The sequence below is a fragment of the Onychostoma macrolepis genome, chromosome 09 (assembly GCF_012432095.1).
Source record: "Onychostoma macrolepis isolate SWU-2019 chromosome 09, ASM1243209v1, whole genome shotgun sequence".
Taxonomy (NCBI): Eukaryota; Metazoa; Chordata; class Actinopteri; order Cypriniformes; family Cyprinidae; genus Onychostoma; species Onychostoma macrolepis.
The window spans coordinates 17590807-17607212 of record NC_081163.1 but is presented as its reverse complement, the minus strand read 5'-3'; the positions used below and the strand labels follow the sequence as shown (position 1 = coordinate 17607212).

General features: G+C 38.7%; 1 protein-coding gene across 3 annotated transcripts; it reads left to right on the top strand.

Moving 5' to 3' along the window:
• Nucleotides 1-211: 211 nt before the first annotated feature.
• Nucleotides 212-15774, top strand: cavin2a (caveolae associated protein 2a). Of its 3 annotated transcripts, none has more exons than XM_058787380.1 (4): nt 212-229; nt 2517-2580; nt 2942-3482; nt 13432-15774. In XM_058787380.1, exons 3-4 carry the CDS (start codon nt 2955-2957, stop codon nt 14272-14274), a joined length of 1371 nt encoding a protein of 456 aa, XP_058643363.1. In that variant the 5' UTR covers nt 212-229; nt 2517-2580; nt 2942-2954; the 3' UTR covers nt 14275-15774. The 3 variants fall into 3 exon arrangements, with proteins under 3 accessions (XP_058643363.1, XP_058643362.1, XP_058643361.1); XM_058787379.1 differs by lacking the exon at nt 212-229 and adding an exon at nt 866-1107; XM_058787378.1 differs by lacking the exon at nt 212-229 and adding an exon at nt 1276-1533.
• The last annotated feature ends 632 nt before the right edge of the window (nt 15775-16406 follow it).

Sequence of the window (16406 nt, the reverse complement as noted above, 5' to 3'; positions counted from 1 at the left end):
AATGTCTTTACCATCTACTGCTTTTTTCATCATTGGTCAAAAGGTCCCAGAGGCAAGAGAAAGAAATCTGTCTGCTATCATTCGGCTAATGAAGGCTTAAGTCGTTTTCGTTCTCATTACTGTGATGCCACAAGCGCAATCTCTCACCAGGCACCGAACAATTTGCATTCACCAAACAGTCATATTGAAGAACCTGTTACCAGCGAATCCATTCAAGTTTCAAACAAAGGTAGCAATTATATATAACACATGCATAACATTAGTGTGCTTTGCAGTGACTTGTCTTTGCATACTCGGGAATTTTCCCATGAAGCTGAAACACAAATCATGCAACGCTATGAGTGGCATCTCAATAACAGTCACGAATAATATGAAACTAATAAGAAATACGATCTACAGATCTGCAGACTCTCATTAAACAGAATCAACAACAGGATGTTTTTACATAACTGACAGGAAACTACACATTACTGAGTTGCTTTGCAGTATCATTATCCAACTGCAGAAGTGCATTCACTTAGGCTACTGAAACATTGACACATGTGGTCCAAAAATATAATCATTTGTACCTATCATAACATGCACTTATTTTCTCTGCTTTCGGGTTTTGTAGGTAGGTTTTGTGGTCACGACAGAGTTTTTAAAATGCCAGTGCTAAACTGCAAGTTAGTGAATTTATTGATTGGTTGATTTTATTTTTTTTATTTTTTTTATTCTTTCTTTTTTTAAGTGCAGTGATTACCTTCTACCTGCAGAGGTCAGGCCTCACTGCACTATGTGATGGTTGATTATGGAATAGTTGAAGAAATAAGAAAGCTTTTTTTAATGGGATAGTTAAAAAAATAAATAAAAAGAAGAAGAAGAAGAAGAAGTAGTGAATTCTATTGTCATTTACTCAACTTCATGCCAGTCCAAACCTGTATGACTGACTTTCTTCTGTGGAACATGAAAGTAGATGTGTTGAGAAGCAATGTTTTGAAATATTGGAAGTCAGTGGTCACCAAAAATGTCTGGTTTCTTACATTCTTCAAAATATCTTTTGTGTTCCACAAAATAAAGAAAGTCTTATATGTTTGGAACGATGTGAGGGCCAGTAAATGAATTCAGGTAAATTATCCCTTTAAGTATAATATAATTTGTTTTGGAATGACCTGTCGATGTCCATGTGCGGATGTGGGGTCATGGGTGATGGTTTTCGCTTTGTATCTATAGTCTGAGCACACGACAGAATACACAGACATACCCCACCAAACTGCAACATAGGAAACATTAGCAGTGTTTTTCTTTGTGCGTGCAGGCAGCCTAGGACAGAGGGAGGCAATCTCCTCAGTGTCAGGAAATGAACGGATGGGAGATAAAGTTAATTTTATGTTAGATTCTTGTCCTTGTCTGTTAATAACACTCCCAAACAGATATCTAAGTTATGCATTTTATTCTGTCGCTATTGATTGTCATTATCCAGAAAATGACCTCTGGTCGAAACAATAATGTGGCGCGTTTATCTTTGATACGAGCACCACACCAGATTTCCAGGTGAGGCGTTTATTTCGCAATGTTTACTTTCATGGTCACGGATCTATGAATGAGTTAGTGTCTTTCCTTCTCTTTGTTCATTTAGACTATTGTGAAATATTCAATACATTGTTAACATTCAAAGTCTGACATGGGTTTAAAACCTAGAAAAAAATCATAACGTTATGATTACAGGTAGTAATGTACCCTAATACACTTAGAATTTATGATTATGATTACTGTGAACTATCTGCTGGCTGTCCTTTGTCTGTTAGACTTCCATCCTGTACAATTAGCATTAAATGTATTATAAAATATGTTGCTTGTTCTGTCTGTGAATATGCAATATATATATAATTATTATTTCATTTTTGCACTCCTTATACATTCTTAAAGCTATAGGTCACTCAAAAATGGCTACTCACCCTCATGTCTGAATTTCTATTAGCTGTATGGCTGGACCATATGATTCAGTGAATCATTCATCTGTAGAACACAAAATTGGTAATTCATCAGTTCAAGCCAGTGTTATTTTATCATTGAAATAGTATTGCATATTATAAAATATATTTTATTAGTTTTAGCTGATTTTTATTTCAGTTATAGTTTTATTAATTTTTGTACATCAAGTTTAACTGAATGAAAATAAGGAATGCTGCTGAAATAAAATAAGTTTGGTTTTCTATATTTCATTTTAGTTACATTTCATTTTACTATTATTATTATATATATATATATTTTTTTTTAAGTTTATGGTTTTAGTATTAGTTAAATGTATTAACTAAGCTGCTCTTTTCCATATGATAAAGTTTTGAAAATATGAGTTCATGAGAGCAAATGATGACTGAATTTAAATTTTTGGACGAGATATCCCTTAAACCTTGCATTCATGCAGTGTGTGTGTGTGTGTGTGTGTGTGGTGTTTGAGTCTGGCATGCCACAGATGAGCTGACTTCACTGTTCAAACACTGATTTCCATATTTCCCCGTGTGACATTTCCCCAGTCTGCCGGACAGCTGAGAAGAGAAGCGCCAGCAGAGATTCATGAAGAAATGAAGAGGCATTCAGGTGCATTCACACAGACACCGATACACCTCCATTACTTCACACATACAACTTGTGTTGTCAAAATATGTCTTTTGGGCACATTTCATACATATGACAAACATAATCAAACCCATGACTGATTCAAACAGTACAGAAGTTGCATTGAGGGAAAAAGCACACATGCGGTGGCACACTTTCACACTGACACTCTTTACTCACATTACTCTGATGGGCAGGGCTAAATACCACGGCAACCAGGCCCCTCCCCTGGGTGTGTGGGGAGTTTTTAAGTGGAGTGTTGGGAATGTTGTTTTTAGAGAGGCGCAGAAGGCAGGAGAGTGTCTGTGAGAGTCAATCTAACCCTGTCATTCAAAACCACCAGCGTTGACTCCAGGATGGGTGAAGACTCCTCTCACGCCGAGCGAAGCACAGCCACCTTACCTAGGGAGGAAAGCACCCCGACACCACCAGCTCCAGATGCTCAGGATCTCCTCATTCCGAGCTTCAGTCACGGCTCAGTGCCCTCTTCCCCCGTCCACACCCTTTCCCGCCTGGGCTCCAAGTCCCCGGCCAGCCCCACGACCCCTGGCAGCCAGGTAAGCGCCATCACGGTGATGGCTCTGCTCGACAAGCTGGTGGTGATGATCGAGTCGGTGCAGGAGAACCAGCGGAAGATGGAGAAGAAGCAGGCCGAGCTGGAGGCGGCAGTGAGGATGGTGCAGGGTGATGTGACCCGGCTCGCCAAGAACCACATGTCCACAGCCAACAGCGTGGCCAAGCTGCTGGAGCGCTCGCGCAAAACTGGCCTCAATGTGAAGGAGGTGAGGGAGCGCCTGGATAGACAGAGCAGCCAGGTGAAGCGTCTGGAGGCCAACCATGCCCATCTGCTCAAGAGGAACCACTTTAAAGTGATCATCTTTCAGGTGAGAAGAATGAGATCTTTCTACTCTTGAAGAACCTTTAACGCTTTGAAGATGAACCAATCTAAATATGTGTCTGAATGAAGTTTTTCACACCTGACAAACCTCATAACATGTCAAAAATAATGTAAATATGTGGAGATTCTTGGACTTAAACATGGTAATTCAAAATGATTCATTTTTCAAAGACTCTCTCTCTCTCTCTCTCTCTATTCTTAAACTTGGTCTTTCTAAAGAAAAAAAAAAGACTACAAAGGACTATAAAACATTTGAATGGTAGTGTATCAGGGTTTCCACAAAAATATTAAGCAGCACAACTGTTTTTAACATTGATAATAATAAGAAATGTTTCTTAAGCAGCAAATCAGTATATTATAATGATTTCTAATGGATCGTGTGACACTGATGACTGGAGTAATGGCTGCTGAAAATTCAGTTTTGCCATCACAGGAATAAATTACATTTTAAAATATATAGAAAGAAAATTACATAAAGATATACATGCATACATATGAGAAATATGTCTGAGTGAGGTTTTTCTACACCTAATGAAACTTAAATGCTTAACTATAGCTACCAAATAGTTTCAATAGTTTGACATTCTTTCTTTGATGCAAGAATTTTGCATATGTATTTTTCTCTTTTTTTTTGGAAAATAAATGCACTGTCTTAAATATTTGCAAAATTATGTACAAAATAACAGCAGAAAAAGTTAGATTTATTGGGTTTTAAGGAATTTAAGTGATGTTTGATAGGACACGTGTGCAGTATCTTGAATGAAACTAAAGTGCATGGGAATTCTTGATGTGACAGCAGCTGAAAAGTTTGTGCAGATTGCAGTAGAATGTCAATATGTGTGTGTGTGTGTGTGTGTGTCTAAGAATATTCTTGCAGCATGTAAACGAGAGTTTCTATTGCTAAGGTCCCCGCAAACTCTAACAGTTTTCCTAATTCCTTACCATATAGCTCAAAGATTACTATGTTTACAATAGGCTTGTTTGATTAAAAGCCTCTCCCTACAAATAAATGTAAAACCAACTGAGATTGTAAGTCAGGTCTTCTGGCTAAACCAGCTTTGTGACCTGTGCTTTAGTTTGCACTAATCTTAGGTGAGGTGTTTTGTATGTTCAGGCAATGCAATTTTACACACTCGGGAAATGCTATTATACTTTATGCCAGTTGGTTAATGTGAAGGGTGCGTCGTGTTGATTTAAGCAGCTGCATCGGGCTCGTGCTTTTAGAAGAGTATTCTTATCTGATTGCCCCGGAGCGAGCCACATGCAGTTTTACACGCTGGGACAGTGATCTTTGACTTGTAGAAGCAGGTAGAGGCATTTCTTTGGGGTGTTAGAGTTCTGCTTTTCAAAATGATTTCTGGGAATCGGTTTTCCTGAGGCAAATGTTATTCAATAGCAGAATGAGCTAAATGTCAAAGCGAGCGTCAATAGATATGAAAACACAGACTTTTATCTAGCTCCTTTGAGACTCGTATCCTAATCCCTCATGTCAGCGCCTGATCATTCATGAAGGCATTGCCTAGCATAAAATGTCTCAAGTGGATTCATTTCCCATAAGAAGATCTTATTTCTTCATCAAAGTAACAGGCTGAGGTTAACAGTTTCTAAGACTCATCTTAAGCATGCTAATTCAAAATGATGTACTTTATAAACTTTTCCAGGAAATTGGGTTTAATAAAGTCTTTTAATAAAAGCACTCCATCATAGTAGAGAGAGTTGATTATTGGGGCGATGACTCTTGACTAATCCAGCTGTCAGAGAGGAAGGCCATGGGGCTGAACAGCGCAGCTAATGGCTGATCCCAAGTCTTAACCGTCCCCTTTGAGATCTAGCAGCAGGTGATTTTCTAAAGTGATAATCAGCCTGTATGCAGCCTGTTAAAACACTTTGGCATGAGTGCAGGCTTGCAGAAAGTATGCTGCAGGAGATTGTAATATCTAATTTGGGAATGTGTGCTGCAAGATGAAAAGAAAAGCTTTGCTAGACACACATGCACACACTATAGCACTCCTGCTGTGTATTGTGAATCTACTGAAATCCACTCTTTTTTTAAGAAATTAATGAATACATTTTTTCAGCAAGGACACATTCAATTGATGGAAAATTGCAGTTAAGACATGTAACAAAAGTATAATAATAATAATAATAGCATTAAAACAGAAAACAGCAAAATTTTAATATTTCACTGTATTTACTGTATTTTAATCAAATAAATACAGCTTTGTGAGCATAAGACTACTTTGAAAAAACATAAAAAATCTCACTAACCCCAAACCGTTGAACAGTAGTGTATATATGCATATGTTTGCAATAGAGTACCCACACACAATTAGTAAGTCTCAGGAAGGGGTGTGTGTGTTAATAGATATTGTCAGGCATGGAACCAAGTTTCCGCCTCAGAGTAAAACTAAATATTAAAAAAGGGCAAATGTGACTTTCCATCTCATAATTGCAATTGTTTTTTGTTTCGTGTAATGCAGCTTTGTTTCCTCTAATTGTGACTTTGTATCTCACAATGAGACTTTCTTATTTTAAACTTTATCTCACAGTTACCCTGTCTTGCATCGTCAGTTGCTTTAGTTCTTATATAAAAATTTTGGTCGAAACACACTTTCCCAAGTGGTAAAGTGCCTCAAGGAGTGACAGAACGGCACAGGTATGTACTTTCCCATCTTGCATTGACATATGTTTGGCATTATAGCTGCAGGTGATGTTTTTTTGCACGTCAATGCTATATGACATGCCAATGATCTTTAATTCACTGGCTATTTTGAGTCAAGCCACTTTTCTTTTCTCTTCTTTTTGTTCCTGGAAAGTGATGTGCATGTCCTTATACCATAGGCCATTAAAACAATGGTGTATTGTTCTATGGAACGACACTCTATTGAAAGTAAACACTGAATGCAAACACAAGGAAGAGCCATCGCAAATCTATTCGCTCTCAGGAGTTTGCTTTGGAAGAGTACTATTGCTCTTTGGTTGTGCATTTGCTTGTTTTGTTTCATTTTTTGGCATGTGACGATGCTCACCCGCCTGTGTGGTAATTATAAACTTTCTGTGCACCGTGCAAAGGCATTTGGAGATGGAAGGTGTGGTTTGAACACACAAGGGCCCTCCGAAAGAAACGCAGTAAACACACTGAGTTTGGCACTGAAAATGCATGTGTGTGGGAGAGAGACAGTCTGGTCAACTGCCTTGTTTCCCTTAACAAGCACTAATGATCTGCAGTAATTACTGCCCATTTAGGCCTCGATTTGTTTATGTTTAATGCATCACTGCTCTTTCTGTGTTCTCAAGAAATACATCAGTGTTGATTCTTGAAAAATGTGGTTCTACGTGCTGAGGCTCTTCACTGCAGTAACTCTGGCCTTTTTGTGTTTGTGGTTGCCAGTGCTTGTGAAAAGATCGTTAAATGTGTTCACAGCAATAATCTAGACAACTGCTCATAGTTGATGCTGTTTTTGCTAATCTAGATTGGTTATGAATGCATGTTGTCCATGACGGACTATGCTTTCTATACTTACAAGGGATAACATGCAACTTAAACGTCTTCACCATGGCTTGTGAAGTTTGGCAAGCTGCATGACTGATGGCAAACATGAGGCTTTTATGGATAGTCATAAAACATATTTTATTGCTTTTATGTTTTTGAAGCAAGGAACCTTTTGGCTGTGATGTTTCTGCAGCGGGCGTTCACAAAAACATCTGACAACTGTCATTTTTTACACCTTTGTAGTTGCTGCGATTCCCCTCATTAGTTCACCCTCTGAAATCCTGTTGAACATTGTCAGGGTTTATTTTGGCCCAGAGATGCCATGGAACGCCTTCATTAAGATGATGCAAGTCTGCTGAGATCCAAATAATGCCACGTATGATTGACCAGTTAGTCCATCAACATGTTTAATTGTGCATTTTCGCATAACGTAGATGTTTAATCCTCAAGATCAGGATCTTCAGTGAAAGGTAAAAACAAATATGGGTGTGTAAATGTGAATTATGGGAAAGTGGCGATCTTTCGGTGAAGGAGATGGAAAAACAACCCGATAGCCAGTGTTTACAGGAGGAAAGCTTTTTATAATGATGGTGCAGATTCTGATTATCAAAACACAGTCAGTCTGATAATTCTGCACAATAACATACAGCAAAACACATTCTTTCATCAGTCAAAAGCATGACTTCCTTAAAGATTTGTATCCGTTTCATGCAGTGCTCAACAACAAAGAGCATTCATGTGAATTTGATTGTGTTGTTTTGATCTCATCACTGATTCTGTTCTCTGACAGTGAGAGAAAATGTGTTTGCTTATTGTGCTCGGTGTGTGTGCCAGAGATTTGTTCTGGCTATTGTAATCTGACAATATACTGATTCACATTGCAATTACAATATTTTATGAATTCTTGCATATTTTTAAGCTCAGGATGAAATATGACGGTTGATGTCCTTTCATAATGACTCCTGTGCTGTTCCCTGAGCTCCACCCTCAACCAACAAAGATTCACCGAGAGTTGACAGAGTTGTGGAAAAGAAAGAAAGCAAGAAAGAAAGAAAGAAAAAGAACTATGAAAACAAAGCATGACTACTTCAAGGCCAGGGAATAGATTGTGATGGTGGAGGAAACAGCAGAGGAACAGAACAGATAGAATGAACTGGATGAGAACAATGGAAAACAAACTGAAGTATGAGAGAGAGAGAGAGATCTTCTCTGCTCGGGCATGTTTCAGCTCAATGTGCTGGATTTCTGGTTTGACAACTCGACTCCTCCCTTTATCATTGTGCTAACATACACGTACAGCTGTTTGTTTTTTACAGTGCTCTGAAATACTTGATTCTGATTGGTCAACCGCAGCATTCTGCAGTCAAATCTTTTGTATGATGACATCCAAACTGTGTATTTGACTGTTGCCCCAGTAACCTCCAGCTCTGTAGTAGTTTATATTTCTCGTATCACTCCACTGACAACGTATGGCCTACAAACACTAACTGATGATGACCAACTGACTGTAGCCTACTTTTATAACTTTTTTCTACTCATATTTTCAAGGATAAATAAAAAACCCTAATGTTTCACAGAGCTAATATGGAATTTCAGAAGAAGTGTGCTCATTTAATCGTGCTATGAACGCACTTTCCCGCCTCCTAGCCACGATTCCTCCAGTAACGTTTGCGAAGGATCATGGTTAAATGCGGTAGGACTCATTTCGCACAGCACAGATTTTTGTCCAATCAAATGATTTGAGGATTGAGAATGCCCCACCCCTGAATTATAAAAACCACCTGCAACTGACTAACAAACAGCAATGGTTAACTGCTTATTATAATTAAAGCCTATTGGCTATTTGTTCAAACCGACAAGCCATTTGATATGCTCCACCCAAACTTACCGTTTAAATAAGAAATACGTCAAGGCTGAGATCTGAAAAGTCAAGCCCTGTGAAGATGAAATGATCCAGACACACTCATTCTGCAGGTATTACTGGACTCACTCAAATAAATACAGTCTAATTAGAAAAATGATACTTCAGGGAGCATGACCAATCATGTGATTAATTCAAGCGGCCAGACAGAGACAATGAAGCTTTTTTAATATAAACCTGAGAGAGAATGAGATGGAATCAGACCCCTCTTTTAGACAGCTCACTTCTCATCAGCTCAGACAGAATTTGATTAAATTCAAAACAAAAACAAAAAATACTCTTCGGTTCTGCAGGGCAGTAAACCTCTGCTATGCCGAATTCAGTCAGTTGAGAGTCCACAGATGGCCCTTTAAATATCACTTTCCCATAGTTTTCACCACAGTGCTGCAGATCGGAGGCTTTGATAGCACATTGCATTGCCCGGCATCTCACTGAACTGTGTGTTCAAGCCAGTTGGCTGTTGCTTTCCACTTATTCTCTCCATCTGGAGCAAGGCCAAAGATTCCCTGAACTTCTTCCACACATCATAAACAGGTAACGGATGAGCGAGCACATATTTGTGTGGTCTTATTTTTTTAAAGCAAAATCCTGCCATGGCTGATGGGGTGTCACATGTGGGCTGTATGCCATGTGTTTTATAAGAATCTTATAAACATGTTACATAATCAATCTGAGAGAGAAAATGGCTTTAGACTTGAAATTCAGTCCTTATTTTAGTTAGACATTCATTTGCTGACAATCAAAACATGTGCAGATGGTGTAGACTTTTTCTGTATTAACAGTTGCAGAATCATTTCCCCTGCATGAGAAGAAAAATTTCAAAGACAGTGTACAGTGCTTTTTCTTTTATTTTTTTTTTTTAGTATTTCATAAATGTTGGACTTTTTTTTTTCTGTTTTCCTCAGTATTTCATATGGACTAATTCATGGTTATTTTCATTAACTTCTATGAAAACAAACTATTACAAATATTTTTGCTAATTGAAATAAAGCTGAAATATAAAATGTAATTCATTGCTTTGGCAGCTAACTAAAATAAGTACAGGTTGAAATGCTAAAATGAAACTGGAAAAATCAAAATAAACCTAAAAAAGCTATAATAGTATATAAATAATACTAAAATACAACTACGTTATTTTAGTGTTTATATTTTTCTATTAACCCATCATGGTTCTCCTTTTTGACTACTCTGTAGTGACAGACTTTGAGAGCAGCTCCTGGCATATGTTAACGTCTGTCTCAAAACAACACTTTCCCTTAGCAAGAACAAATGCAATACTGCTAACATCCAGCAGTGACACATCCTTCCTTTGTGTCTTTTCTTTTTAATAGTCCCGTCCTCCATTGTTCTTATATTTGTTTTTCCTCTGCTTCTTTCCTGTGCTTTCCGCTGCTCTCGTGTTGTCTGTTCAGATCCTACGAGCCTGATTGAGACACACTCACACACCATTTCTCTCATCTCTTTCGATGTTTCCACTCCAAAAAGTCCGGAGGCCTCCAGCGGGGCGCATTAATTATCCAGGCTCCCATTACACACTGAAACAGGGGTGTTTACAAAAGTTCTCCCTCTCTCTATCCTTCAAGTCCCCTCCTCTTTCTCTTCCTCTGGCCATTGTGTATTTAGATAAAGGTCAAAATCTGAATGGTAAATGTCTTGATTCATCACTGTGTTACAAGAGACAGGGCTGAGAAACAAATGTTAAGAAAGGTGGATACAGAGCAGGATCAGAAAGACTGGAGCAGCTTCAAATAAGAATGCAAATGATCAATGAAGAGTGAAACTAACAAAACAGAGACTATAATACCTGCTTTGGTTTTCAGCTTGTGTTCAAAATGTGAAAAAAGTCAATAGAATGATGTCATTCCTAAAGGATTTTGTTAAATATGCATCATTATATTGATATATATTAGTTTTACTTTTAATGAAATTTGTACTGTTGAGACTCTTTTAATACAGCCTTCAGATTGGGGTCAGCCTACTGTGTGAAATTTCCCAGGCTTTTGGAGATATATTTCATATGTGCACTTTTTATCTGACAAGGCCCTCAAGGCACAAACTAATTAGATTTGAGCTGAATCAACATATTTAAACAGGGAATCGTTTTACAGAGTTAACGTTTTTTACATCTCCTTAAATCCCATCTGTGTAGGTTCTTGGTAAATTACAATTCTTATATAGTGGACTGAAAACATAATATAAAGGTGTTGCCTGAGTTTCGCTCTATTATTAATTATGAAATAGAATACAAATGTAGCCATTACCAGGTTATCACAAATTAAAAGCTGATGCTTTTATAGAAGTAACCGAACACAGCCAACTCCCAGCTCTGGTTTCCATGTAGCTCTTGAACCTGAGGGGTGTTACTCTGTACCTTTGCTCATGAAGAAACTGGTTAGCCCAGAGTCAACACTGGTTTGGACTGGATCTCTGCCTTCAGGGTGATACTGGCTATTCAAAGGTGAAATGTTAAAGATGAGTACCATCCATTTGGACCACTTTTTGAAAATAACAATTAACACGTTTTAAGAAATGCACCTTTGGAAAAGGTTCTTCTCATATTAGATCATTTTTTTGAACGTAAAAAACAAAATAGGAGTTGCATTCCTTCACTGGAATTTGTAAACCAAGCTCTTGTTAATGGCACAGTTTCTTGGCCAAGGGCGAGGGGATGAGGATAAGGTTGTCTTTACATTACGATGTTATTCCGTTTTATAGTGCATATAATAAAGTGAATGTCCAACAACTGAGAGCTCTCAATGACTTGATCTTTATTACAGGTTAAAGGAACAGGAACAGTTCTTTTGAATTAATGAGCTTAATTCTAAACACAGCTAAAAAAAACTTAAATGAGTGATTTATAGGGTAGAAAATTCCTTGACTTGTAAAATCTACATTTTCCAGAGACAGGGGCATCTGAAGATCTGTTTATACTCCACAATTTTCAGCATATACTTCTACTTGCAGTTTCATACTGAAATACTGGCATACAGTAACAAATCTGTCATTTAGATGTTTAGAGCTTGGACAGGTATATGGTACTTGCTCTGAATTGTGTGCTAATGCCCTTAGGAGGGAGCAGGTGAGCGTGCAAAAGCTCCATTCGTGCTGCTAATCCGCCCTTCCCTGAGGGTCAGATCTTCAATTTACTCCTTAAGCGTGAAGCATAACCCCTGTAAACCTCAGCAGCCGTGTCTGGGGTGTGTGTCGGGTCTGCGTGTGTGAGGGGAGAGCAGTGAAAAGAGAATATTCTGCTGTCTGTGTGTCAGAGAGACATTTGAAATGGTGTGGCATATTTGGTGATCTTTTTGTTGTTGATTATTTCAGTGATTGAATGGTTATTTAATTATGCAAAAGATAGCATTTGTATATTTTCATTTATATACACGCATAAACAAACAATAAGAAATAAATATAAGCAAAAAAAGTGATAAAGATTCTTTCATGCAGTATACCCAAAAATCTTGACTTCACAAAATAAATACCTTTTTTTTTTTTCTTTTTTAGTGAAATATGATTTAAGTTTGCCTTGTTATGCATATGCATGTAATTTGTAAATCAAAGATTTTTTTAAAGGAATTTGGCTTGGATGTTTGTGGAAGAGAATATTCCGCACTCTGTGTGTGTACCTGTTTTCTATTCAGGTGGGGACTTAAACCTGAATACACAGAGACTCATGGGGACTCGTGTCACGGTGGGGACCTAAATTGAGGTCCCCATGGGTACAAAAGCTAATAAATCACACAGAATTACGTTTTTTGAAATCTAAAAATGCAGAAAGTTTCCTGTAAGGGGTAGGTTTAGGTGTAGGGCAATAGAATATACAGTCTGTACAGTAGAAAAAGCATTACGCCTATGGAGAGTCCCCACAAGGATAGCAAACCAGACGTGTGTGTGTGTGTGTGTGTGAGAGAGAGAGATTTGAAAGGGTGTGGCATATCTGATGTTTTTTTTATTTCAGTGATTAAATGATTGAGTACATATTTAATCATGCATAAGGTAAACATAATTTCTATTCCATGTCCATGAAATACATGTAAGTTAAAAATCAAAGCTTTTTAAAAGGAATTTGGCGGGAAACTTCAACCTCTTGACTTTTTTGGTTTGGAGTAACTCCAACACAATGCCTCCACATGTCTTGGATATAGCTTGCTCTGCAACAAACAGGTTTTTCAGTAGATTGCACAATATAACTCAGAAAAACAACAGACAAACTGACTCATCTGTTTGTTTTGTTTATTAGTACAAAAGTAGTTTGTGGACCTGAAACTAATCTTTACAGTATAGTATGCTGCTAGCAATGGCAAGGTTGTAGGTTCGATTCCCACAAAAAATGCATAAACTGATTAACTGCAATGCAATGTTATTGGCTAAAATCATCTGCAAAATGCAACACGTTTAAATACAGGTTATATTAGAGTTGTACTGTAACGCAATATCTGCGCTGTAACCTTAAAGGCAGATCTTTACACATTGAACCTTTCAGTCATTGTTAAATACATTTTTCTTTTTCTCCAATTTCAGGAGGACAATGAAATCCCCTCCACTCTGCTTACTACAGATGGCCTGGCCTCCACCTCTCAGGATGAGATCAGTCCATCTGCACCAACTCCGCTCACTGATTTAAACCGTTCTCAAGATGAAGGCCTGCAGACCATCAGCCTCTCCTCCGATGACGACGAAGAAAAAGGAGCAACGAGTCCTCTGGCAGAGGGTGGTGATGATTCGCTAGATCTGCATGAAGAGAAATTCCCAGGCTTGGGAAGCGAACGTCTGGAGCGCTCTCGTGCTGACAAGTTCAAGCGCTCCAGTCTGAAGAAGGTGGATAGTCTAAAAAAGGCCTTCTCACGAAGCAGCATTGAGAAGAAGATCAACAAGATTGTGCCTCCAGAACAGCGTGAGAAGATCAAGAAAAGCTTCATCCCCAACCACCCAAAGAGCTCCTCTTCCAAGAGCTCGACCTTCAATGTCAAGAAGGTACGAGATGGAGATGCTGACTCCTCCCAGCAGCCTGGGAGCTCACAGAGGAACCTCAGCCCAGTGGATGTTCCCAACATTGGGGGACCTGATGGTGAGCTGCCCCTGGCTGAGTTACACTCCTCAGGTGAGAAAACAAATGGAGACGATCTTCGCAGCCCCTCCACCCCGGGCAGCGGGGATGGAGAGGTGTTCATCACAGATGAGGGTGGAGATCTCGAGAACGGTCCATCTGCAACTCTGGCTGAAGAGGAAGTGGATAAAGATGATGAAGACAGTGATGGTAATGATGAAAACGGGAAGGAGGAAGAGGAGGAGAAAGATAAGAGACCTGCAGAAGCGTCCGTGTCTCCGCCGTCGACTGCAGCTACTGTTGAGCTGCCTTCTTAGATGTAGTTGTGTTTCTACTCCTCTGACTTCAACCCACTTCTGAGACTTTTGGAAGCATAGTTACTCCCTTGTGCCACTGGTATCTTGTTCCCAGGCTTGTTCAATGTTAACATGTCTGCTAAAATAACATATTGCCCTGAATTAATCCCTAATATAATTTAAGTATATCCTATTGTGTTAAATTCAGAAATTAAGCACGTTCTTGTAGGAGGAAATTGCATTTAGATTTCATTTCAAATAGATTCTGTGTAAAAGCCCAGAGAATGGTACAGCAGTTCAGACCACTGTCACCACAATGATACACCGAAATAGCTATATCTTCCTGTGGGAGCCTGTGAACACCATGAAATTGACTGAACTGAAACGCCTGAACTCTCACTCTCTATCTTTTTTCTTTGTGTGTAGGAGAGGCAATGTGTACCAATCTGTCCTTTGTTATGCTGGAGTCCAGACTCTCTTCTGTCAATGTACATAAAATGTAGTATTAAATTGCATACAAAAAAAGTAATATGGTATTATTATGATTTTTGGAAACAGTACTTAGTTTTTCATACATTACTTTGATGCAAATACCATGTAGAAACCATTGTATATTAACATGGTAAACATGAAATATATGGTAACAACCTGGAACATCATTACTGTACCATTGTACCACCACAGTACTTTTTGTATGGTATGAAACAGACAGCTACATAAGACAAGAGGTGCTGACAAAGTTATGTTTTTTGCCATTTTTAGAACTTTTATTAAAATATTTAGCAGCACTCCGTCTCAAAGCTTGAATACGTAGATGTCTATGAGGACTGATAGCAGTGGCATGGTAGGAAGGATGCGCGTTTACAAAATTTCTGGGAGAAAGCCAGCACAATTGACTACCATCTCCATGGCAACCTTGCCCACTGTCAACAACGCTCCAATTACTGCTATAGTGCACGGCAAGGGCACACACACACAGCCTGATAAATACAAACGTACAGTGAAGCAGAAGTATTTGTGTGTAGTCAAACATTCCATACTGCTGATTTAATAACTTCATATCCTGTTAAACACTAACATTATTTAGATCAGTGGTTCCCCAACCTGTCCTGGAGGCCCCCCTGCCCTGCGCCTTTTGTAGGTTTCCCTTTTCTAACACACCTGATTCCACTCATCAGCTCGTTAGTAGCGACTGCAAGAACTAAATTGGGTATGTCTGATTAGGGAGACATACAAAATTTGCAGGGCAGAGGGTCCTCCAGGACAGGTTTGGGAACCACTGATATAGATGATTCAGTGGTAAAATACAATGTACTCAGACCTGTAAATATAAAAACTGCTGCCATATAGCTGTAGCTGGGGTTTGCGGGGCCCTGGTGCTGGTTGTACCCGTGGGCCCTGTTTGAAATTGTGTAATAGCACAAAAAAGTAATGTTTAAGGTTTTTCAAGTTTGTAGGTGTCAAGGTACAGAAACTGAATAACCAAATGTAAAATATCATTGCCTACCTAGTCTTCACTGTATAAATAAAATTTTAATTCTTGTTAAAACTACAAAGTAATTCAGTAAAGAGCTGTGAGTGATTGTCTCTCATTTAATTTCTTGGATTGGATTGGACACAGACAGCAGCTAGTAAATTAGGTGCGGTCACTTTAAGAGACAATACATCCAATATAATGATACACATCCAATGTCTTTCTCAACTGTTTACATTCATTTAAGATATAACACCAAGAAGAGTTAGTTATCGTGTTATTTAAGACAGAACACGGCGCACAAGCACTCAGTTGAGTTCTTTCGCATTTTGTGCTTGAATGCTTTAAACTAGTTTGAATGTTTAAATTGGCAAGGCTTAAAAACATGTGAAATTGATAAGATTTTGTGACAACACGCAGCACTGTCAACTGTCCTGAGCATCTTTTTAGGCTGGCCTTAGCCAGTAGGTTGAAATCCCCCCACCCCACAGCTGTGGGCCCCTATAATCGTAACTACTCAGTAGGCCTATACACGCTTTATTTGAGAGACACACACACATACCAGGTGAAGGTGCATTCCTGGTTCTGATGGATGGCTTCTCAGCAGTTCATATGCCACTGTCTGGAAAAAGATAAGGTGAGAATGTATTGATGGCTAGTTTGCACAGGTTAGCTGAGG

What these genes read in the sequence shown, in the direction of transcription:
- cavin2a (XM_058787380.1), top strand. Translation starts at nt 2,955, where the DNA reads ATGGGTGAAGACTCCTCTCACGCCGAGCGAAGCACAGCCACCTTACCT. An exon ending in TTAAAGTGATCATCTTTCAG is followed by an intron (nt 3,483 to 13,431) that starts GTGAGAAGAATG and finishes CTCCAATTTCAG; the next exon opens with GAGGACAATGAAATCCCCTC.